Source organism: Xyrauchen texanus, chromosome 49 (assembly GCF_025860055.1).
Source record: "Xyrauchen texanus isolate HMW12.3.18 chromosome 49, RBS_HiC_50CHRs, whole genome shotgun sequence".
NCBI classification, from domain to species: domain Eukaryota; kingdom Metazoa; phylum Chordata; class Actinopteri; order Cypriniformes; family Catostomidae; genus Xyrauchen; species Xyrauchen texanus.
The window spans coordinates 18870989-18897429 of NC_068324.1; the positions used below are offsets into that span (position 1 = coordinate 18870989).

Consider the following 26441-nt stretch of genomic DNA (forward strand, 5'->3'; position numbering starts at 1 on the left):
ATGCATTCAGACAAGTAGGGTCTGATTAAAATTTTTTTTTTAAAAATCATCAACTGAGCCACATCAATGCAAAACTGAAATTAGGCATTTTACCTCAGTAAATGGTACAATGCCAGCCTTACAGACAAAGAACAGGTGCAGAAACTATAGAAAAACATAACTGATGGTCTGGAGAACATCAATACAATTGTGCTGCCTGGAAAACTAAAACTCTGGTACCTACTGTACAATTTGTTCTCCTACACCGGTTGATGTAACCACTTACTGTCTACAAGATCCAACAGACAATTCTAGAGAAGATCAAGGGAACCAACGTTTCATACGTGATGAAGTGTCTCAAAATGTCTCAGCAATATCAGCCTTTATTGCAAAAGAGACCTTGAACTACCTCTCACCAATGCCACAGAGGAACTAAAATGCTCAGAAGCAAAACTTCAAGGACTCCCATGACAAGATCTTCAGCAATACTTCACAACTTTAGCAACTTGTGGAAATGGACCCCATCCGATCTGGTGCAGCATGCAATGAGTGCCCTGATCCACAGAGATGCCTATGTGTCTTATAGGATAAGTATAGAACAGAAAGATGACTAGCAGATGCCAGTGGATGTCCACAAGCATCTAATCCCCCAATAGAGATCGCTACCAGTAAACTTAGGCCAGAATTGGTGCTGTGGTCTATGTTGCTGCAAACTCTTTTAAACATTATTATGGTTCACTTTATTATGGCCTCACATTTATGATGTTAATTACAGTCTCATGAGAGGATTCAGTGCAGAAGCCACTCAAATGTAAAAGGCTGCATTATACCGATCTGGCAGAGTAGCACAGCAGCGCTGAAAAACAATAGCATATCCAACAGAAGTGGACTGCAAATGATTTATAGTCACATAAACCATCTTGCAAGTCTTGTTTTATAAATGGATGGCACAACCAAACTGATACCAAGTTAGTTAAAAAATAATAATTAGTTACAAAGCTCCTACATTGCACTTTATGTCCCCACATCAATAAGAATTTATAATCATCTAGCACATCCTGTCACACGCACAAGAAGAGATAGTCACAATGTCGGGAAACACTGCTTTATTGGCAGAATGGCAAAAGTACAAAGGGGCAAATCCAAAGAAGCGTAGGCAAAGGGAAGCGTAAGGTCGAAGCCGGGAGATCAGAATATAACAAACAAACAAACAAACAAACAAACACACAGAGTAGTCGAAACAGGGGAAATCTAGCGAAACACTAGAGCTGGCAAAGCAAAGGGGGTAAACTAAACAATAACCAACAACCGTGGGGAGAAATGGCAGGGTATAAATAGAGGAATATAACAGTGCAGGTGAAACTAATATTCCGGTGATTGGGAGCGAGTGTGAGAGCTAGAGGGGGCGGGGTGAACTTGGGGATTGGCGTTCGTTACACATCCCTACCCAATGGAGTAAGACGTTGGCTGCATCCGAAAATGTAGGCAGCTGACTTGCTGCATTGCTGCCTAATTAGTTAATGGCTCAACTGTTTTGACTCAATGGAACTATGAAGGAAACCAACAGTTTGAAAAGCACTTTAGTTTTATTCTACCTCTGTATACAGCCTTGACTACAGGATGCACCCCTTCTTTCAACTTGGTTTCTTCATTTCTGCATGCTACTGATGGAAGAAATTAAGAATTGGAGATATCAAGTGCACAAAATATTGCCTTACATTTTTTATGGTAAAGTCTCTTATGGTCCAGCTCTCCAGTGATATCTCTGAGGTTGTTGTTACTGAGATATTATGATGAAGACTTGTCCTTGACGGCCAGTACTTCTCACACTTCACCTACAGAAAATGACATGAAGTGCTAGTTAGCTTGACTTTGACTTTAACAGAAACATCTTTTTTTCAAACTTCATCAATTCCAACATTTTTCAAAGTGGCCAGCAATATTTTTAATCAGTTTTTTTTTAACTCACTCGTCCTTGTTCATTGCATCTGGTCAGCATCACTATGGTGTAGACGTTCTTCTCCCAGATCATTCTCCAGAATTCATTCACTGTGACTGGCAATGGACCCTGAGCAGCTATAAACTCTTTCCTTGAATTGTAGCCCTGGCCAGTGCAAATTCAAAGTGAAAAACGGATTACATGCAAAAATACAATAAATTTAAGTCATGAGCTGATTTGTGGAACATCCTGAATGATGCAAGCGAAACTATACTCACTGGGATGTAGTTGGCATTGATGTAATCATCAAAGGGGCCGCCACATATTGATAATTTTACTCTTGAAGCATTATCTCAAGAAAACAAACATGGTGTAATAAGGATCTGAGATTACAGTGTGATTTAGGAAATCTCTTGCCATATTTGTGTGCAATATAAATCGGTGCCCATTCATGAATGGGCACTTCTTGGGCATGTTATCTGTGACTACTTACAAGGTAACACATTAGAATAACGGTTCTTCGCCTTGTTTTCAATAGCGAGGGCAGCATCTTTAGGTTGTGCAGTTCCAACAGGTTTCAAGTCCTTAAAACATACAAACCACACCACAAATCATGGCCACAGCTTTTGATACATAAAATAATATTATTATGGTATATTGGGCATAAATTGTTTCAAAAAACATTTTGAAGTTATTTGTTGACTCATTTGTACCTCGTACTCTTCAGCAAAACCACAATTGGAGTCTGCATGTTTCCTCTTGAAGTATTCCTCATAATCTTCTATTCTCAAAGCAATACTGCTGCTTGTCATGAAAAAAGAAAACATTGAGAATAAAAATTACCAATAAATATAAAAATGATAAAGTAACAATGTTGAAAGATTTTAAATATGTTGACACCACTTTATATAATGTTACTTACATTTTACCTCTGGAAATAGAAAGAAAAAAATACAGTTCAGTAACAATTTTAAGTTTTAACAAATACATATTTAAATATGAATATATCAAAAACAACACTACACAGTCACCTAATGGCATGGAAAGGGATTTCAGAACATTTTTCCTTTGTTTTTCTGGAACAATGAGGAACAGAGAAACAATGAACAACTTGAATCTGGACAACCTCTGTATCTAATGTTCTCTGCAATTTTTTACTAACGTGATGGGATCAACATGACAATTTACCTTCTTGAATAGAAGAATAGAATTAGAGTGATGGTAATGAGAATACAGAGCACGCCAAGAGCTATGCCAACAAACATCCCAGTTTTATCCAGATTACCTGCTGGAGTATATGGTAAAATGTATTACCTGTCTTTGAGAGGGATTAGCTGAGCTCACATTCAAGAATTTAATACAGAATCTAGCTCTGGCAGAACAAATATGTCTTACTGGTATAGCATGAAATCTGAACTGATCTTCCCTCTGTCACATTATCTGCTGCAACTGTAAAAACTTTGAATGTGTACTGTGATCCAGGAATCAGATTATTTATTGTGATGAAGGTTTTCTCAGTAGTTTCATTGATAGTCACATTGATATTTTCATATTCTACTCTGTAATGGGAGCTTTGACCGTTTGGTTTAGTCCAGTTTAGTGATACAGATGATGTTGTAATATTATCAACTCTGAGATTCATTATGACATCAGGCTCTGTGAATGAAAAATGGGGAAATTTTAATAAAAATCATAATAATAAATGTTGTGAAGATTCATACATGGAAAAGGGTATGTCAATAAAAATAATGTTCACTTGAAAATTGATCTATATCACATAATAGAAATAGAAACATAATTGTAAAAAACATACTAGTATAGACTGAGATCCTGATTGATTGTCCTTCTGTCACATTATCTGCTGCAACAGCTGTGATGTTGAATGTGTAGTTGACACCAGCAGTTAGTCCAGTGATGTTATAGGAGGTGTTACTAGTTGTTGTGTGATTGGTTAATATTTCGTTTGTTTTATAACCAGTCCAGTTAAGTTTGAAAAATGATCTATTTCCTATTGGTTCATCCCATTTCAGGAACACAGATGAAGTTGTGATGTCAGAGACAATGATATTCCTGATCACATCTGGCTCTGTGTTGGGAAGAGAATAAAAAGATTATGAATTGTTTTACAAAGGGAGAAGTAAAAAAAAAAAAAGTATGATTGATGTTTTTATCTTTGGAAGAAATATTCCTTTATGTGGCAATGTACAAATACCAGATATTGACATTACTGTCTGAACAAACAGATCTGATTTCACAACTAACAAAATGACAAAAACAGATTTGAAAAGCAAATTGGAATTGAGTGCAGTGTGAACAAATACCGTTAGTATAAGAGCAGAAGAAATTCAGAAGATTGACAGTTTTAAGCTCAAAATAATTGTTAGATTTTTTTTCAAGGCTGAAGTTACAAATGATTTCTCATTAATATGAAATTTCCAAACAGAGGTCTTACTGGTATAGTGTGAAATCTGATCTGATCTTCCCTCTGTCACATTATCAGCTGCAACTGTAAAAACTTTGAATGTGTACTGTGATCCAGGAATCAGATTATTTATTGTGATGAAGGTTTTCTCAGTAGTTTCATTGATAGTCACATTGATATTTTCATATTCTACTCTGTAATGGGAGCTTTGACCGTTTGGTTTAGTCCAGTTTAGTGATACAGATGATGTTGTAATATTATCAACTCTGAGATTCATTATGACATCAGGATCTGTGAATGAAAAATTATAGACATTTGGGGATTAAAATGTGAATCCTAAAAACTTTTAAACAAATAATGCATCAAACTATAATCTGAATATTAGTTATTTCCTAATCAATATCTTTATTAGGAAACATATAAGTAGATAACATACTAGTATACACCGAGATCCTGATTGGTTGGCCTTCTGTCACATTATCTGCTGCAACAGCTGTGATGTTGAATGTGTAGTTGACACCAGCAGTTAGTCCAGTGATGTTATAGGAAGTGTTACTAGTTGTTGTGTTGTTGAATGTTTGCTCATCAGTCCATTGAACTCTAAAGAAAGATCTTTTTCCAAGAGGTTCCTCCCATGTCAGAAATACAGAAGATGTTGTGATGTTACTCACTTTGAGAATTTTTATCTCATCTGGCTCTGTGTTGAGGAGAGAAAAACACATGATCAGTTTTGATGAAAGGGGAAAATGAAACAGATAGGTAAGAGACAAACATAGCAAAAGTAAAAAAAATGACAACAGCAAAAGTAGATTCGAATTTAATTCTAAAGATTTCTTTTTTAAATTAACATTTTGAAAATATATCTTACTGGTATAGTGTGAAATCTGATCTGATCTTCCCTCTGTCACATTATCTGCTGCAACTGTAAAAACTTTGAATGTGTACTGTGATCCAGGAATCAGATTATTTATTGTGATGAAGGTTTTTTCAGTAGTTTCATTGATAGTCACATTGATATTTTCATATTCTACTCTGTAATGGGAGCTTTGACCGTTTGGTTTAGTCCAGTTTAGTGATACAGAAGATGTTGTAATATTATCAACTGTGAGATTCATTATGACATCAGGCTCTGTGAATGAAAAATTATAGACATTTGGGGATTAAAATGTGAATTCTAAAAACTTTAAACAAATAATGCATCAATCTATAATCCGAATATTAGTTATTTCCTAATTAATATATTTATTAGGAAACATATAAGTAGGTAACATACTAGTATAGACTGAGATCCTGATTGGTTGGCCTTCTGTCACATTATCTGCTGCAACAGCTGTGATGTTGAAAGTGTAGTTGACACCAGCAGTTAGTCCAGTGATGTTATAGGAAATGTTACTAGTTGTTGTGTGATTGGTTAATATTTCGTTTGATTCATAACCAGTCCAGTGAAGTTTGAAGAATGATCTATTTCCAATTGGTTCATCCCATTTCAGGAACACAGACGAAGTTGTGATGTCTGAGACAATGAGATTCCTGATCACATCTGGCTCTGTGTTGGGAAGAGAATAAAAAGATTATGAATTGTCTTACAAAGGGAGAAGTAAAAAAAAAAGGGAAAAGAAGTATGATTGATGTTTTTATCTTTGGGTGAAATATTCCTTTACGGCATTATGACAACCAATGCACAAATACCAGATCTTGACATTACTGTCTGAACAAACAGATCTGAATACACAACTAACAAAATGACAAAAACAGATTTGAAAAGCAAATTGGAATTGAGTGCAGTGTGAACAAATACTGTAAGTGTAAGAGCAGAAGAAATTGAGAAGATTGACAGTTTTAAGCTCAAAATAATTGTTAGATTTTTTTTCAAGGCTAAAGTCACAAAAGATTTCTCATTAAAATGAAATTTCCAAACAGAGGTCTTACTGGTATAGCATGAAATCTGATCTGATCTTCCCTCTGTCACATTATCTGCAGCAACTGTAAAAACTTTGAATGTGTACTGTGATCCAGGAATCAGATTATTTATTGTGATGAAGGTTTTCTCAGTAGTTTCATTGATAGTCACATTGATATTTTCATATTCTACTCTGTAATGGGAGCTTTGACCATTTGGTTTAGTCCAGTTTAGTGATACAGAAGATGTTGTAATATTATCAACTGTGAGATTCATTATGACATCAGGCTCTGTGAATGAAAAATGTGGGGATTAAAATGTGAATTCTAAAAACTTTAAACAAATAATGCATCAATCTATAATCCGAATATTAGTTATTTCCTAATCAATATCTTTATTAGGAAACATATAAGTAGATAACTTACTAGTATAGACTGAGATCCTGATTGGTTGGCCTTCTGTCATATTATCTGCTGCAACAGCTGTGATGTTGAATGTGTAGTTGACACCAGCAGTTAGTTCAGTGATGTTATAGGAGGTGTTACTAGTTGTTGTGTTGTTGAATGTTTGCTCATCAGTCCATTGAACTCTAAAGAAAGATCTTTTTCCAAGAGGTTCCTCCCATGTCAGAAATACAGAAGATGTTGTGATGTTACTCACTTTGAGAATTTTTATCTCATCTGGCTCTGTGTTGAGGAGAGAAAAACACATGATCAGTTTTGATGAAAGGGGAAAATGAAACAGATAAGTAAGAGACAAACATAGCAAAAGTAAAAAAAATGACAACAGCAAAAGTAGATTCGAATTTAATTCTAAAGATTTCTTTTTTAAATTAACATTTTGAAAATATATCTTACTGGTATAGCGTGAAATCTGATCTGATCTTCCCTCTGTCACATTATCTGCTGCAACTGTAAAAACTTTGAATGTGTACTGTGATCCAGGAATCAGATTATTTATTGTGATGAAGGTTTTCTCAGTAGTTTCATTGATAGTCACATTGATATTTTCATATTCTACTCTGTAATGGGAGCTTTGACCATTTGGTTTAGTCCAGTTTAGTGATACAGATGATGTTGTAATATTATCAACTCTGAGATTCATTATGACATCAGGCTCTGTGAATGAAAAATTATAGACATTTGGGGATTAAAATGTGAATTCTAAAAACTTTAAACAAATAATATATCAAACTATAATACGAATATTAGTTCTGTCCTAATTAATATATTTATTAGGAAACATATAAGTAGATAACTTACTAGTATAGACTGAGATCCTGATTGGTTGGCCTTCTGTCACATTATCTGCTGCAACAGCTGTGATGTTGAATGTGTAGTTGACACCAGCAGTTAGTTCAGTGATGTTATAGGAAGTGTTACTAGTTGTTGTGTTGTTGAATGTTTGCTCATCAGTCCATTGAACTCTAAAGAAAGATCTTTTTCCAAGAGGTTCCTCCCATGTCAGAAATACAGAAGATGTTGTGATGTTACTCACTTTGAGAATTTTTATCTCATCTGGCTCTGTGTTGGGGAGAGAAAAACACATGATCAGTTTTGGTGAAAGGGGAAAATGAAACAGATAGGTAAGAGACAAACATAGCAAAAGTAAAAAAAATGACAACAGCAAAAGTAGATTCGAATTTAATTCTAAAGATTTCTTTTTTAAATTAACATTTTGAAAATATATCTTACTGGTATAGTGTGAAATCTGATCTGATCTTCCCTCTGTCACATTATCTGCTGCAACTGTAAAAACTTTGAATGTGTACTGTGATCCAGGAATCAGATTATTTATTGTGATGAAGGTTTTCTCAGTAGATTCATTGATAGTCACATTGATATCTTCATATTCTACTCTGTAATGGGAGCTTTGACCATTTGGTTTAGTCCAGTTTAGTGATACAGATGATGTTGTAATATTATCAACTGTGAGATTCATTATGACATCAGGCTCTGTGAATGAAAAATTATAGACATTTGGGGATTAAAATGTGAATCCTAAAAACTTTAAACAAATAATGCATCAATCTATAATCCAAATATTAGTTCTGTCCTAATTAAACTCTTAATTAAGAAACATATAAGTAGATAACGTACTAGTATAGACTGAGATCCTGATTGGTTGGCCTTCTGTCACATTATCTGCTGCAACAGCTGTGATGTTGAATGTGTAGTTGACACCAGCAGTTAGCCCAGTGATGTTATAGGATGTGTGATTGGTTAATATTTTGTTTGTTTTATCACCAGTCCATTGAAGTTTGAAGAATGATCTATTTCCAACTGGTTCATCCCATTTCAGGAACACAGACGAAGTTGTGATGTCAGAGACAATGAGATTCCTGATCACATCTGGCTCTGTGTTGGGAAGAGAGAAAAAAGATTATGAAGTATTTTACAAAGGGAGAAGTAAAGAAAAAATGTATGATTGATGTTTTTATCTTTGGGTGAAATATTCCTTTACGGCATTATGACAACCAATGCACAAATACCAGATATTGACATTACTGTCTGAACAAACAGATCTGATTTCACCACTAACAAAATGACAAAAACAAATTTGAAAAGCAAATTGGAACTGAGTGCAGTGTGAACAAATACTGTAAGTATAATAGCAGAAGAAATTCAGAAGATCGACAGTTTTCAGGTCAAATTAAATGTTTGATTTTTTCAAGTCTGAAGACACAAAAGATTTCTCATTATAATGACATTTCCAAACAGAGGTCTTACTGGTATAGTGTGAAATCTGATCTGATCTTCCCTCTGTCACATTATCAGCTGCAACTGTAAAAACTTTGAATGTGTACTGTGATCCAGGATTCAGATTATTTATTGTGATGAAGGTTTTCTCAGTAGTTTCATTGATAGTCACATTGATATTTTCATATTCTACTCTGTAATGGGAGCTTTGACCGTTTGGTTTAGTCCAGTTTAGTGATACAGATGATGTTGTAATATTATCAACTGTGAGATTCATTATGACATCAGGCTCTGTGAATGACAAATTATAGACATTTGGGGATTAAAATGTGAATCCTAAAAACTTTAAACAAATAATATATCAAACTATAATACGAATATTAGTTCTGTCCTAATTAATATATTTATTAGGAAACATATAAGTAGATAACTTACTAGTATAGACTGAGATCCTGATTGGTTGGCCTTCTGTCACATTATCTGCTGCAACAGCTGTGATGTTGAATGTGTAGTTGACACCAGCAGTTAGTCCAGTGATGTTATAGGAAGTGTTACTAGTTGTTGTGTTGTTGAATGTTTGCTCATCAGTCCATTGAACTCTAAAGAAAGATCTTTTTCCAAGAGGTTCCTCCCATGTCAGAAATACAGAAGATGTTGTGATGTTACTCACTTTGAGAATTTTTATCTCATCTGGCTCTGTGTTGGGGAGAGAAAAACACATGATCAGTTTTGGTGAAAGGGGAAAATGAAACAGATAGGTAAGAGACAAATATAACAAAAGTAAAAAAAATGACAACAGCAAAAGTAGATTCGAATTAAATTCTAAAGATTTCAATTTTAAATTAAAATTTTGAAAATATATCTTACTGGTATAGTGTGAAATCTGATCTGATCTTCCCTCTGTCACATTATCAGCTGCAACTGTAAAAACTTTGAATGTGTACTGTGATCCAGGAATCAGATTATTTATTGTGATGAAGGTTTTCTCAGTAGTTTCATTGATAGTCACATTGATATTTTCATATTCTACTCTGTAATGGGAGCTTTGACCGTTTGGTTTAGTCCAGTTTAGTGATGCAGATGATGTTGTAATATAATCAATTCTGAGATTCATTATGACATCAGGATCTGTGAATTAAAAATTTGGGGATTAAAATGTGAATCCTAAAAACTTTTAAACTAATAATGCATCAATTTGATATTTTTATCAGAGACAGTAAGATTCCTGATCACATCTGGCTCTGTATTGGGAAGAGAGTAAAAGGATTATAAAGTGTTTTACAAAGTGAGAAGCAGAAAAAAAAAAAGTATGATTGTTATTTTTATCTTTGGTTGAACTATTCATTTATTATTTTCCCCTTCTGTCATTCACTCAACGTTGAGTCGATGTAGTGACATTGGGTCGATCTAGAGAGACTGAGACACCTTCAGATCTTTGAGAAAAGTCCAATGAGAATTGGCGAGTAGAATTTGCATGCCACTCCCCCCAACATCCGGATATAAAAGGGAGGCTGGAATGCAGATTCATTCCGATTTGTACTTCAGAGACGAGCGGTTGTGTTGTGTTCAGCAAGCTGAAATACTATCTCAAATCATTCACCTCTTCAGAGCGTATGCTGTTGGATATACGGCGCATTCCAGCAGTTTCTCTCCAATCTGCATTGAGGTTACAATTGCAACCTAGACGTTCCCAGTCTGTCACTCACTTCGACTTTTGCCGAAGAAGCGACACTATGGGTCCATATTTAATCACGCCATACCTGAACTGTGTACGTGTGCTGCTGACGCAGATGCGGGCAGGCAGTTGCGTGCCAAGGAGACAGGCCGCATCAGACTGCACGTACCCTTCCCCAACACCCAATAAAATCGTCATAACCTTCTGGTTCTGGCACCGCGGAGGGAGGAACAAGGCAACATGCCAAGCATGGGAGCAAGCCACACCAGCCGAGCCTTTTCTCTCTATATGTTTCAAGCATAGAGTTAAAGCAGCTGGGGCCATCTTAACACTATTACACGCATCGGGGAAGGCATTCTTTTCCAACTCCTATTCTTTCAGGGAGAAAAGACCCTGTGGAGACCACACCTGCCCAGACTATGGGAGGTAAAGAGTGGTGAAATACATCACATGGGTTTTCAGGCTGCATGTGGAAAATGGCGCGGTGGTAGGTCATACCTGCCAAGAGGGAGGAGTTGCTACAACACGGTGACCGGGGGGCAGCGGGGACTGCCTAAGGAAGATGTAGATCCGCTCGCAAGGGGACCGTACTGCGGAAAATACACACAGGGGGATTAATCCACACGGGGGCCTGTCCTGTGGAGCACCTATTCCAGTACAGAATAGTTCCAGTACTCGTAGTTGGTCTGGTCAGGGAATTCCTCCACTGAATTCACAGACCAGAGGGCTATGGAGGAGTCATCCAGGGAGCCAAGTTAGTGGGATCTCCTGGGATGAGAGCGAACGTGATCGCCTCAGTGCAGGGGAAAGAGGCAAGGGGTACATCTGTTCAGTTGTTTCCGTGTTACCGAGTTCTACTTGCGGGCACGGCCTGGGTGTGATAGGCCAATGCTATGGCATCAACAACCCAGTGGGAGAGCCTCTGTTTGGAGACAGTGTTCCCTTTCCACTGTCTAAAGCTCTGCATGCGGTCCACATAAGTACGCAGGGCCCGTACTGGACACAGCAATGAAGGGGCTTGGTTCCTGAAGGGGGTCGTAGGAACCTTGGGCACGTAGCCTGGTCACTGTCTTAGGACGATGTGAGTGTCTGCCGGACCGAACTCCAGGCCTGTGTTGCTGACAGGGTGTAAAGTTGCCTGGTAGAGGGAGCTCTGGCTTGGTTGATTGTGTCTACAACGGCAGGTGGTAGGCCACTTAGATCTTCCGCATCCCGTCCAGGGACCAGACGTGGAGGTTCCAGAGGTCTGGGCGCGGGTGCCAGAGGGTGCCCCGTCCCTGAGAAAGAAGGTCCTTCCTCAGGGGAATTCGCCAGGGAGGGGATGTCACGAGGCACACGAGATCCGAGAACCAAGTTCGAGTGGGCCAATAGGGGGCCACCAGAATGACATGTTCCTCGTCCTCCCTGACCTTGCACAGCACCCATGCAAGAATGCTCACTGGGGGAAATGCATAGTTGCACAGCCCCCGGGGCCAGCTGTGTGCCAGCGTGTCTGTCCCGAGCAGAGCCTCGGTTCAGGGGTACCAGAGCAGGCAGTGGGAGGTCTCTTGTGAAGCAAACAGGTCTACCTGTGCTTTTCCGAACCGTTCCCAAATCAGCTGGACCAACTGGGGGTGAAGCCTCCACTCTTCACTGAACATAACTTGTCACGACAGCATGTCCACTGCCTCGTTGAGGCTGCTTGAATGTGAGTGTTGCGCAGCGATCTGAATCCCTTCTTGCTCCAAAGGAGGAGATGGCGGGGGAGCAGTGACATGTGACAGGAGCTGCCGGCCGGGGGGCAGCAATCATGGGTCCAGAGGCGGGGGGTCAGCGTCCGGCCACTTTTGTGGTGTGGCACAGGGATGCTGTGAGAACGGCATTTGCAGGCCAGTTGACCCAGAGGGAGAGGAAATTGCTCTTTTATTGAGAATGTGGGTACCGCAGCCAGAAGGTGGGGGCAAAGGAAACAAACTGAACTGAGGATTCTACTCCCGGCCCTCCACCAGGTGACGGAGTGGTCTGCTTACCAGCTCCAGAGCAAACGTCTCGATCTCTGGTCGTCCGTCTCAGGAATGCTTGGTAGCCTTCTGGGTCCTGGAGGATGTTTGAGAGATGGGGGTGTGCGCGTCCTGTGGGGCTGGGGCTGAGAGCTGGGCCCAGGTTGAGGCAGAGCTGCACGTTTCCTGGAAGCCGCAGGAGGATGCCCTCGGCAAGCAGATGGAGCACAGCCCGTGCTAGTGGCACAACGGGGCAGGATGTGAGAGATGGCCTCCGTTTGTTTCTTCATCGCTGAGAACTGCTGGGTGAACTCCTCGGTGGTGTCGCCAAAGAGACCGAACTGGGAGAAGGGGGCGTTGCAGAAGCATGCCTTGTCCACGTCCCGCATCTTGACCAGGTTCAGCCACAGATGTCACACATTTCCTGCCCGAGAATCCCTGCTGAGACCTTCGTGACCCTGAGGGCAAGGTCGGTCGCTGAGCTCAGTTCCTGCAACACGTCAGGGTCAGGACTACCCAAGTGCATATCTTTGAGTGCCTTGGCCTGGTGAACTTGCAGGAGGGCCATGGCATGCAAGGCGGAAGTGGCCTGTCCGGCCGCGCTGTAGGCTTTGGAGGTCAGTGACAACGTCATCCTACAGGACTTGGAGGGGAGCACCGGGCGATCCCGCCAGGTGGCGGCGTTCTCGGGAGACAGGTGGAACGCAACCACACTGTCCACCTGGGGGACCACCGAGTAGACGTGGACTGCTCTGCCGTCAAGGGTAGTGAGAGCGGATGTGCGAGGGGGTCGGTTGCAGGCAGTAAAAGGTGCCCTCCACGACCTCGTCAGCTTATCATGCACCTCCGGGAAGAAAGAAACCGGGAGGGCATTGGCTGTGAGCGGCGCTCAGACTCGAGGAACCAATCATCCAGCTGTGAAGGCAGTGGGGAGGACGGAGGGTTCAAGTCCAGCCCCAGCTGATGACAGCCCGAGGATGGCAGCCCAATCGAGTCTTCCGTGTCAGATACTGGAACACTATCCGATGCAGCGGTGAGCTCATCATCCAGCTCGGGAGGCTCAAGGGGATAGGCAGACTGGTTGTGAGGCGAGCCGCTGTCACCCCGAGCCCAGGCGGAAGTCAACGAGCGTGTCGCACGGCTGGTGATTCGTGGGGATGTACCTGCCGAAACCGAGCCCGGTGCCATCCCCAAATCGCCTCAACCAACAGCCGGGTCTTCTTCAATTCCGTGGGAAAAAGGAGCGGTGCAGGGGGCAGCTGGAGTGGCGTTCCTTTTTAGGAAGGAAAGCCACGACTGCAACGTTGACATGGTAAGGTTCTCGCAGTGAGAACACGAACCATCCACAAATGCTGCCTCGGTGTGATCGCGGCCCAGACACACACGAGGCAGCGCCTGTGACCGTCAGGAGTGGAGAGAACTCGACCACTTCCAGGAACTACACAAGGAAGGAAGGGCATCTTTATAAAGACGTGTCCTGAAAAGGACGTTCAACGCCGCTGTGTATTGCTCTTTTAGAGAAATAAACTCTTTTCGGAAAAGATTCTCTTTTAAAAGCACTGTCGCGGCGCCCAGGGGAAAAGCTGCACTGCTGTGTAGAGAAGGAGAAAGTCGCTGATATGCGCCATAGATCCAACAGCATATGCTCTTGTAGAGATGAAGTGAACAGTCTGTGAATGCAGCTCGCTGATCACACAACCGATCGGTTCCGAACTTCTCTGAAGTTCAGAGATGCACAATACTCTCAAGAGAGACCCCTAGTGTCGCTTCTTCGATACCACGTCGAAGTGAGCGACAGACGGGGAACTGATTTCACCACTAACAAAATGACAAAAACAGATTTGAAAAGCAAATTGGAATTGAGTGCAGTGTGAACAAATACTATTAGTATAAAAGCAGAAGAAATTCAGAAGATTGACAGTTTTCAGCTCAAAGTAAATGTTAGATTTTTTTCAAGGCTGAAGTTACAAAAGATTTCTCATTATAATTAAATTTCCAAACAGAGGTCTTACTGGTATAGCGTGAAATCTGAACTGATCTTCCCTCTGTCACATTATCAGCTGCAACAGCTGTGATGTTGAATGTGTAGTTGACACCAGCAGTTAGTCCAGTGATGTTATAGGAGGTGTTACTAGTTGTTGTGTTGTTGAATGTTTGCTCATCAGTCCATTGAACTCTAAAGAAAGATCTTTTTCCAAGAGGTTCCTCCCATGTCAGAAATACAGAAGATGTTGTGATGTTACTCACTTTGAGAATTTTTATCTCATCTGGCTCTGTGTTGGGGAGAGAAAAACACATGATCAGTTTTGGTGAAAGGGGAAAATGAAACAGATAAGTAAGAGACAAATATAGCAAAAGTAAAAAAATGACAACAGCAAAAGTAGATTCGAATTTAATTCTAAAGATTTCTATTTTAAATTAAAATCTTACTGGTATAGTGTGAAATCTGATCTGATCTTCCCTCTGTCACATTATCTGCTGCAACTGTAAAAACTTTGAATGTGTACTGTGATCCAGGAATCAGATTATTTATTGTGATGAAAGTTTTCTCAGTAGTTTCATTGATAGTCACATTGATATTTTCATATTCTACTCTGTAATGGGAGCTTTGACCGTTTGGTTTAGTCCAGTTTAGTGATACAGATGATGTTGTAATACTATCAACTCTGAGATTCATTATGACATCAGGATCTGTGAATGAAAAATTATAGACATTTGGGGATTAAAATGTGAATCCTAAAAACTTTAAACAAATAATGCATCAATCTATAATCCGAATATTAGTTATTTCCTAATCTATATCGTTATTAGGAAACATATAAGTAGATAACTTACTAGTATAGACTGAGATCCTGATTGGTTGACCTTCTGTCACATTATCTGCTGCAACAGCTGTGATGTTGAATGTGTAGTTGACACCAGCAGTTAGTCCAGTGATGTTATAGGAAGTGTTACTAGTTGTTGTGTGATTGGTTAATATTTCGTTTGATTTATAACCAGTCCAGTGAAGTTTGAAGAATGATCTATTTCCAATTGGTTCGTCCCATTTCAGGAACACAGACGAAGTTGTGATGTCAGAGACAATGAGATTCCTGATCACATCTGGCTCTGTGTTGGGAAGAGAATAAAAAGATTATGAATTGTTTTACAAAGGGAGAAGTAAAAAAAAGGAAAAAGAAGTATGATTGATGTTTTTATCTTTGGGTGAAATATTCCTATACGGCATTATGACAACCAATGCACAAATACCAGATATTGACATTACTGTCTGAACAAACAGATCTGATTTCACCACTAACAAAATGACAAAAACAGATTTGAAAAGCAAATTGGAACTGAGTGCAGTGTGAACAAATACTGTAAGTGTAAGAGCAGAAGAAATTCAGAAGATCGACAGTTTTAAGCTCAAAATAATTGTTTGATTTTTATCAAGGCTAAAGTCACAAAAGATTTCTCATTAAAATGAAATTTCCAAACAGAGGTCTTACTGGTATAGTGTGAAATCTGATCTGATCTTCCCTCTGTCACATTATCTGCTGCAACTGTAAAAACTTTGAATGTGTACTGTGATCCAGGAATCAGATTATTTATTGTGATGAAGGTTTTCTCAGTAGTTTCATTGATAGTCACATTGATATTTTCATATTCTACTCTGTAATGGGAGCTTTGACCGTTTGGTTTAGTCCAGTTTAGTGATGCAGATGATGTTGTAATATTATCAACTCTGAGATTCATTATGACATCAGGATCTGTGAATGAAAAATTTGGGGATTAAAATGTGAATCCTAAAAACTTTTAAACAAATAATGCATCAATTTGATATTTTTATCAGAGACAGTGAGATTCCTGATCACATCTGGCTCTGTATTGGGAAGAGAGTAAAAAGATTATAAAGTGTTTTACAAAGTGAGAAGCAGAAAAAAAAAAGTTTAATCGTTATTTTTTATCTTTGGTTGAACTATTCCTTATTATTTTCCCCTTCTGTCATTCACTCAACGTTGCGTCGATGTAGTGACATTGGGTCGATCTAGAGAGACTGAGACACCTTCAGATCTTTGAGAAAAGTCCAATGAGAATTGGCGAGCAGAATTTGCATGCCACTCCCCCTAACATACGGATATAAAAGGGAGGCTGGAATGCAGATTCATTCCGATTTGTACTTCGGAGACGAGCGGTTGTGTTTCAATAAGCTGAAATACTATCACAAATCATTCATCTCTTCAGAGCATATGCTGTTGGATATACGGCACATTCCAGCAGTTTCTCTCCAGTCTGCACTCCACTGCAGACTAAGCCCCTGGGCGCTTTTACAGTGCTTTAAAAGAGCTTTTCCTCTAAAAGAGTAAATTTTCTACGATTAGAGCAGGCACAGTGACATTGAACGTCTTTTTAAAGACGCGTCTTTCTTTCCCCTACACGTCGTGTCCCTCTTGCCACAGGGTGAACTACACCGCTGTAATGGCCGGGACCAGGTCTCAGCTCCTCAGTGCAAAATCCTGAATGAATCCGCATTCCAGCCTCCCTTTTATACCCGTATGTTGGGGGGAGTGGCATGCAAATTCTACTTTCCAATTCTCATTGGCCTTTTCTCAAAGATGTGAAGGTGTCTCGGGCTCTCGAGATCGACCCTAGTGTCACTCCATCAGGGAACAGAGGTTACGACAGTAACCGAGACGTTATGTTAACCAATGCAAAAATACTGAACAAACAGATCGTCTAGGTTACTATTGTAACCTCCGTTCCCTGATGGAGGGAATGAGACGTTGTGTCGAATAAGCAACACTAGGGGTCTCTCTTGAGAGCCTCACGCATCTCTGAACTTGGAAAAAAGTTAAATGAGAAATTGGCAGACAGAATTTGCATGTCCCTCCCCTGGACATACAGGTATAAAGGGAGGGAAATGCGTATGTCCATTCAGGATTTTGCCCTGAGGAGCCGAGACTAAGGTTCGGCCTTAACAGTGGCTCGGTTCAGCATTGTGGCCGGGAGGACACAAGGTCTCGTTCCCTCCATCAGGGAACGGAGGTTACAATAGCAACCTAGACGTTCCCAATCTGTCACTCACTTCAACGTTGTGCCAAAAAAGCGACACTATGGGTCCATATTTAATCACGCCATACCTGAACTGTGTACGTGTGCTGCTGAATAAAATGACAAAAACAGATTTGAAAAGCAAATTGGAATTGAGTGCAGTGTGAACAAATACTGTTAGTATAAGAGCAGAAGAAATTCAGAAGATTGACAGTTTTCAGCTCAAAGTAAATGTTAGATTTTTTTCAAGGCTGAAGTTACAAATGATTGCTCATTAAAATGAAATTTCCAAACAGAGGTCTTACTGGTATAGCATGAAATCTGATCTGATCTTCCCTCTGTCACATTATCAGCTGCAACTGTAAAAACTTTGAATGTGTACTGTGATCCAGGAATCAGATTATTTATTGTGATGAAGGTTTTCTCAGTAGTTTCATTGATAGTCACATTGATATTTTCATATTCTACTCTGTAATGGGAGCTTTGACCATTTGGTTTAGTCCAGTTTAGTGATACAGAAGATGTTGTAATATTATCAACTCTGAGATTCATTATGACATCAGGCTCTGTGAATGAAAAATTATAGACATTTGGGGATTAAAATGTGAATCCTAAAAACTTTTAAACAAATAATGCATCAATCTATAATCTGAATATGAGTTATTTCCTAATCAATATCTTAATTAAGAAACATATAATTAGATAACGTACTAGTATAGACTGAGATCCTGATTGGTTGGCCTTCTGTCACATTATCTGCTGCAACAGCTGTGATGTTGAATGTGTAGTTGACACCAGCAGTTAGTCCAGTGATGTTATATGAAGTGTTACTAGTTGTTGTGTGATTGGTTAATATTTCGTTTGATTCATAACCAGTCCAGTGAAGTTTGAAGAATGATCTATTTCCAATTGGTTCATCCCATTTCAGGAACACAGACGAAGTTTTGATGTCTGAGACAATGAGATTCCTGATCACATCTGGCTCTGTGTTAGGAAGAGAATAAAAAGATTATGAATTGTTTTACAAAGGGAGAAGTAAAAAAAAAAGGGAAAAGAAGTATGATTGATGTTTTTATCTTTGGGTGAAATATTCATTTACGGCATTATGACAACCAATGCACAAATACCAGATATTGGCATTACTGTCTGAACAAACAGATCTGATTTCACCACTAACAAAATGACAAAAACAGATTTGAAAAGCAAATTGGAATTGAGTGCAGTGTGAACAAATACTGTAAGTGTAAGAGCAGAAGAAATTCAAAGATTGACAGTTTTAAGCTCAAAATAATTGTTTGATTTTTTCAAGGCTGAGTCACAAAAGTTCCCTTTACAAAAAGCTTCACTACGATGTTGCTGCTAAGCGCTACGGGGGAACAGCTTTAGCTGTGAGCCGAGCTGCATAATGTGTGGAACACGTCAATGAACATTGACCGGAATTTATAGCCTCGGCTGATGTAATCATTAGATGCACCTGAGGTCAGGCTATAAATGGATACATCACCAGGTGTCGTCAGAAGCTCTTTTTTCAGAGCGATTCTGTTTCTGTGTGTTTCACACACCCTGTCAAAACTTCCTTTCCTCTGTTAGGAGATAGAATCAGTTAGGCAGTGTGCAGTGAACGTTGTTCTATTTTTCTCTTCTGTTTAGAAAACATTATATATATATATATATATATATATATATATTTCTAAAAAAAAAAAAAAGAGAGAATGACTGACAGCAGCAAGCGGTGCGTGTTCCCTCTTCTCGCTCTATAGCTGAAGACGGCACACATCAGTTTTTGGTGTTTGTTTGGGGGTAAGAGCACGCTGCTCTCGCGTTGCAGCAGGGCGGTCGCGAGCACTGCGATTTGCTTTAACAGGCAGAGTGTGTCGTGCTTCGCCTAGCTTGCTTCCAGGAGTCAGCACTCACGAAAAGATCGTTCGTGGGGCTCGTGCATGGATTTGGCTGAGGAGCAAGAGACGGGTTGACCCCTTTCTCTCACTCTCTCCCCAAACCCAGCTGGTCCTTCACATGATCTCGGCAGCGTTCGGCGCTTCTTCGGATCATGAGGTGGATCGCGATTCTCTTCCGCCTCCGAGCTTTCCGTCCACGATAAAAAATCTACGGAGGAATTGCTCGATGTTGTTACTCGTCGCGGTTGCCAGATTGGACTGGCCACGCAAAAAGAGACCCCAAACGCTCCAAATTAGGGGATAGATTTTATCTTCCAGTCTAAGAAAGGGAACGCCTCATGGGTCCCTTCCCTTTCTTTGATAACCTCCATGAAGAGCTTTTTCGCTCATGGAGAACCCCTAAAAAAAAAAAATATATATATATATATATTTTCTTCCCGTGTTCACATACCCTCGACGTCATTATATTCGACTATCGTGGGTGCTGAGCCACCTCTTGGTGTTTCGGGTTGCAGAGGCTTCCGTCAAAATTGGGTGTTTTCGCTGTTCCTGCATTTTATTCAGGACGCGAAACACCCGACAACCCCTCAACAGGAAGTGTTAAAATATAATACCCATCTCAGAGATCCTGGCAGCATGGAAACTTCTGCCGGATATATTCTTTTCTGTGGGTCTTATAAGGGCGTCAGGATTTAATTCTCTTGCCGCTTTTCCGTGTTTCAACGGCGTGTTCTCACTACCGTAAACCGGATTTATTTTTTTTGTAAAAACAAAAAACAAAAAAAAAACAAAACAAAACTCAATCTCCTGGTTAAAGGGGCCATGGTATGTGTTCCCCTTCCAGAGAGAGAGTTAGGTTATTAAACTAAATACTTCCCGTTTCCCATGGAGGGTGAGGGGTGGCGTCTGGCTTAGCTCTTAAAGCTTGAACTACCCGTGGGTGTTCAAGTCCAAGATGATGCCTGTCAAGATGGTCGTGTCTCAAGCCCTACAACTCGTTTGGCTGGTCACCATCGATCTTATGACGCACTTCTATACTTCATTTAGAAGTTCTGCCACAACATGGAAAGTTCCTGAGGTTCACTTCCGGGGGCGAAGTCTTCCAGGGTCAGGTTCTTTCACTCAGCCTAGCCCTTTTTACCCGCACATTCACAATGCACGATGTAGCACTGGCTCCTTGCGACTCCTGGGGAATCTGCATTCTGAATTACGTAGACGACTGGCTGATCCTAGAGCAGTTCCAGGAACTGGCAGTTCAGCACAGGGACATCGTCTTAGCTCATCTGTTTCTCTGGGGTTGAGGCTCAACGCCAAGAAAAGCGTCCTCTCTCCCACTCAGAACACAGTTTATCGGGGCATCGTATGGAGTTCAATCACAATGCGGGCACAACTGTCTCCCGCTAGGATTGAGTCCATTCAGATCACCCTGAGCAAAGTCAGGCTAGGTCAAGGTTGCACTGTTATCAGTATCAACGATTTCCAGGTCTCAGGGCTGAACGGCGTCCACGGTGATCCCTCTGGACCTTCTGCTCATGAGACCGTTTTTGTTGTGGCCAAAAGCCAGGGGATTTCTTCCAAGGGCCAAAACCCCTGGGCTAAATAAGGTTCAGCGCCTCAGGCTTCGTTCCCTTTCTATGTGGTTCAGACCCGGTTTTCTGCCTTGGGTCCCACTCTAGGTGCGTCTTGTTGTCGCAGACTGCTAACGACAGACGCCTCCCTGACGGGCGGGGTAGCGGCCTTAAGTGGTCAGTCCAGCTTAAGGGGATAGGAGGGTCATCAGCTCGGTTGTCACAGTCACTGTCTCGGATTGATGGCTGTATTTCTGGCCCTGAAATACCTCCTCCTGAGGCTGCCATGTCTTGAGTGCTGGTGGACAATACAGCGGTAGCCTCTTACATAAATCTTCAAGGAGACCCACGTTCTTGTCAGCTGTATTTCTGACACGTCGGATTCTCCTTAGGGGCCAGGGTAAGCTCCTGTCACTCAGGTCAGTTATATCCCTGGATGCCCAGTATCACGGGAGCAGATTCACGGTCCAGACAGGAAATACCAGCGGGGAGTTAAGAACTCCACCCTAAGGTAGTAGTTGCCCAGAGTTAGCCAGCAAGGGTTTTTGCCTCTTACTGATAGCACCGCTGGCCGAACAGGGCTTGGTTCTCGGAGCTAATCTCTTCCCTCGACGACTAGCCTTGGGCGATTCGAACAGGAAGGATCTTCTATCTCAGGCACAGGGCAATATTTCATCCCTGCCCGAATTGTGGAATCTTTCATGTTTGGCCCCTAAGGGTACCAACTGAGGGACACAGGGCTTTCTCTTGAGGTTATCGAGACCTTTTTAAATGCCAGGCTTTTTCCACTTGGAACAAGTTTGGGTGAGATCTTAGGGCAGAAGAGGACCTCTTAAGCCTCTATGTATAGCGCAATGTCTCCTCTACTTCTCCCTGAAATCACCCAGCCCCTTGGGTCTGGGCGTTAAAACACATGCATGACCCAGAATGCGTCTGTATGCATTTCTTTCCCCAGTTTCTCTGCTCCGGGAGTCTTGGCGATGTTCACCAGCAAGGGTCTTGCCTCAGTATTAATGGCTACGCTGGCCGAACAGGATATGTTTCTCGGAGCTAATTCCTCTCCTCGACGGCTCGCCTTGGGCGATTCGAACAGGGAGGACCTTCTCATCCTTGGCCCGAATTGTGAAACCTTTCATTCTGGCCCCTAAGGGTACCAAATGGGGTTCACAGGGTTTTCTCTTGGGGTTATTGAGACCATTTCTAGTGCTAGGGCTCCCTCCACTTGGAACTGATCTGGGTAGATTTTACAGGGCAGAAGAGGACCTCTTAGCCTCTGTTGATAAGCGCAATGTCTCCTCTACTTCTCCCGAAGTCGCCCAGTCCCCCCTCCCCTCGGGAGGGGCTGAGCAGTAATAGCGCAAATCGCCTGCATGCGTTTCCTTCTACTAAAGTTCTTATTACAGAACCAGCTAACTGCCAGTTTGCTTCAGTTCTGGATTTTCTGTAGAAAGAACTGTCAGCGGGCACTTGCCTCGCCACTGCCAGGTTCTATGTGGCCACTGCGGTTTGCCACGGCTTGGTGGGCGGGGTGCCCTCAAAGAGCCATCCTCATTATTGCCCGGGCCTACGGTAGCGGTCAAGCTTCAGCCAGTAGGTTTCAGGGCGCACTCTACCAGAGGGCTCTCCTCCTCTAAAACCTTGGCTAGAGGTCTCCCTCTGCAGCAAGTTTGTGATGCGGCAGGTTGTCCTCTCCACACACATTCATTAGATTTTTATAGTTTGGATGTTTTGCCACTCCGGGCTTTTATGCCCTTGAGTTGACATCTCAAGCTCATGTCTGGACAAGTTTGTGATGCGGCAGGCTGGTCCTCTCCGCTCACATTCATCAGTTTTTATGACAAGTTTGTGTTGCGATAGGGTTCTCTTCGCACACATTCATCGAACTTTATGGGCTAGATGCTTTGCTGCTCCGGACACTTATGTCCTTGAGTCGACATCTCAGCCCATGCCTAAACAAGTTTGTGATGCGGCAGGTTGTCCTCTCCGCACACATTCATTGGACTTTTTAGTTTGGATGTTCTGCACTCCGGGCTCTTATGCCCTTGAGTCGACATCTCAGCTCATACCTGAACAAGTTTGTGATGCGGCAGGCTGGTCCTCTCGGCTCACATTCATCAGTTTTATGACAAGTTTGTGTTGCGATAGGGTTCTCTTCGCACACATTCATCGAACTTTATGGGCTAGATGCTTTGCTGCTCCGGACACTTATGTCCTTGAGTCGACATCTCAGCCCATGCCTAAACAAGTTTGTGATGCGGCAGGCTGGTCCTCTCCGCTCACATTCATCAGTTTTTATGACAAGTTTGTGTTGCGATAGGGTTCTCTTCGCACACATTCATCAAAATTTAATGGTTTAGACGTTTATGCTACTCCGGGGTCTTATGCCCTTGAGTCGACATCTGAAGCTCATGTCTGAGACCTCTCGCGTTTTTGTGAGTACACTGCACAACCGTAGGGGTCCGGACAGCCCCAAGTGCGGCGGCGTGGGTATTGCGTTCCCCGTAGCGCTTAGCAGCGCAACATCATAGTGAAGCTTTTTGTAAAGGGAATGTCTCGGGTTACATGTGTAACCCTTGTTCCCTGAAAAAGCGGAGCGAGATGTTGCGCTGCTTTGCCGCACTGGGACGTCCCAGGACTGCTCTTCAAAAGAAGTATCTGACGACACCTGGTGATGTATCCATTTATAGCCTGGCCTCAGGTGCATCTAATGATTACATCAGCCGAGGCTATAAATTCTGGTCAATGTTCATTGACGTGTTCCACACATTATTCAGCTCGGCTCACAGCTAAAGCTGTTCCCCCGTAGCGCTTAGCAGCGCAACATCTCATTCCGCTTTTTTCAGGGAACAAGGGTTACACATGTAACCCGAGACGATTTCTCATTAAAATGAAATTTCCAAACAGAGGTCTTACTGGTATAGGGTGAAATCTGATCTGATCTTCCCTCTGTCACATTATCTGCTGCAACTGTAAAAACTTTGAATGTGTACTGTGATCCAGGAATCAGATTATTTATTGTGATGAAGGTTTTCTCAGTAGTTTCATTGATAGTCACATTGATATTTTCATATTCTACTCTGTAATGGGAGCTTTGACCGTTTGGTTTAGTCCAGTTTAGTGATACAGATGATGTCGTAATATTATCAACTCTGAGATTCATTATGACATCAGGCTCTGTGAATGAAAAATTTGGGGATTAATATGTGACTCCTAAAAACTTTTAAACTAATAATGCATCAATCTATAATCTGAATATTAGTTATTTCCTAATCAATATCTTTATTAGGAAACATATAAGTAGATAACGTACTAGTATAGACTGAGATCCTGATTGATTGTCCTTCTGTCACATTATCTGCTGCAACAGCTGTGATGTTGAATGTGTAGTTGACACCAGCAGTTAGTCCAGTGATGTTATAGGAAGTGTGATTGGTTACTATTTCGTTTGTTTTATAACCAGTCCAGTTAAGTTTGAAAAATGATCTATTTCCTATTGGTTCATCCCATTTCAGAAACACATATGAAGTTGTGATGTCAGAGACAGTGAGATTCCTGATCACATCTGGCTCTGTATTGGGAAGAGAGTAAAAAGATTATAAAGTGTTTTACAAAGTAAAAAAAAAAAAAAGTTTGATTGTTATTTTTATCTTTGGTTAAAGATAAACCAAATTCCTTATTATTTTCCCCTTCTGTCATTCACTCAACGTTGCGTCGATGTAGTGACATTGGGTCGATCTAGAGAGACTGAGACACCTTCAGATCTTTGAGAAAAGTCCAATGAGAATTGGTGAGTAGAATTTGCATACCACTCCCCACAACATACGGGTATAAAAAGGAGGCTGGAATGCAGATTCATTCCGATTTTTACTTCAGAGCTGAGCGGTTGTGTTTCAGCAAGCTGAAATACTATCATAAATCATTCACCTCTTCAGAGCATATGCTGTTGGATATACGGCGCATTCCAGCAGTTTCTCTCCAATCTACACTCCACTGCAGACTACGCCCCTGGGTGATTTGACAGTGCTTTAAAAGAGCTTTTCCTATAAAAGAGTACATTTTCTACTATTAGAGCAGGCACAGTGACATTGAACGTCTTTTTAAAGACACATCTTTCTTTCCCCTACACGTCGTGTCCCTCTTGCCACAGGGTGAACTACACCGCTGTAATGGCCGGGACCAAGTCTCGGCTCCTCAGTGCAAAATCCTGAATGAATCCGCAATCCAGCCTCCCTTGTATACCCATATGTTGGGGGGAGTGGCATGCAAATTCTACTTTCCAATTCTCATTGGCCTTTTCTCAAAGATCTGAAGGTGTCTCGGGCTCTCAAGATCGACCCTAGTGTCACTACATCAACATAACGTCTCATTCCCTCCATCAGGGAACAGAGGTTACGACAGTAACCGAGACGTTATGGTAACCAATGCAAAAATACTGAACAAACAGATCGTCTAGGTTACTATTGTAACCTCTGTTCCCTGATGGAGGGAATGAGACATTGTGTCGAAGAAGCAACACTAGGGGTCTCTCTTGAGAGCCTCACGCATCTCTGAACTTGGAAAAAAGTTAATTGAGAAATTGGCAGAAAGAATTTGCATGTCCCGCCCCTGGACATACAGGTATAAAGGGAGGGAAATGCGTCTGTCCATTCAGGATTTTGCCCTGAGGAGCAGAGACTAAGGTTCGGCCTTAACAGTGGCTCGGTTCAGCATCGTGGCCGGGAGGACACAAGGTCTCGTTCCCTCAATCAGGTAACGGAGGTTACAATAGCAACCTAGACGTTCCCAGTCTGTCACTCACTTCAACGTTGTGCCAAAGAAGCGACACTATGGGTCCATATTTAATCACGCTATACCTGAACTGTGTACGTGTGCTGCTGACGCAGATGCGGGCAGGCAGTTGCGTGCCAAGGTGACAGGCCGCATCAGACTGCACGTACCCTTCCCCAACACCCAATAAAATCATCATAACCTTCTGGTTCTGGCACCGCGGAGGGAGGAACAAAGCAACGTGCCAAGCATGGGAGCAAGCCACGCCAGCCGAGCCTTTTCTCTCTATATGTTTCTCGCATAGAGTTAAAGCAGCTGGGACCATCTTAACACTATTACACGCATCGGGGAAGGCATTCTTTTCCAACTCCTATTCTTTCAGGGAGAAAAGACCCTGTGGAGACCACACCTGCCCAGACTAAGGGAAGTAAAGAGTGGTGAAATACATCACATGTGTTTTCAGGCTGCATGTGGAAAATGGCGCGGTGGTAGATCATACCTGCCAAGAGGGAGGAGTTGCTACAACATGGTGACCGGGGGGGGCAGCGGGGACTGCCTAAGGAAGATGCAGATCCGCTCGCAAG

At 41.6% G+C, this 26441-nt stretch overlaps 1 protein-coding gene across 1 annotated transcript in view; it reads right to left on the reverse strand.

The window, feature by feature from the left end:
- Positions 1–2414: 2414 nt before the first annotated feature.
- Positions 2415–26441, reverse strand: part of LOC127640294 (receptor-type tyrosine-protein phosphatase eta-like) — a 48540-nt gene continuing 24513 nt past the window's right edge. The window contains exons 9-22 of the mRNA XM_052122741.1: positions 7935–8195; positions 7503–7763; positions 7098–7358; positions 6666–6926; positions 6270–6530; positions 5614–5886; positions 5209–5469; positions 4777–5037; positions 4371–4631; positions 3732–4004; positions 3314–3574; positions 3107–3203; positions 2632–2994; positions 2415–2502 (exon numbers count right to left, since the gene is read on the reverse strand). Coding sequence (XP_051978701.1) covers positions 2946–2994; positions 3107–3203; positions 3314–3574; positions 3732–4004; positions 4371–4631; positions 4777–5037; positions 5209–5469; positions 5614–5886; positions 6270–6530; positions 6666–6926; positions 7098–7358; positions 7503–7763; positions 7935–8195 — 3041 coding nt within the window. The 3' untranslated portion in view covers positions 2415–2502; positions 2632–2945. The remainder of the gene's footprint in view (positions 2503–2631; positions 2995–3106; positions 3204–3313; positions 3575–3731; positions 4005–4370; positions 4632–4776; positions 5038–5208; positions 5470–5613; positions 5887–6269; positions 6531–6665; positions 6927–7097; positions 7359–7502; positions 7764–7934; positions 8196–26441) is intronic.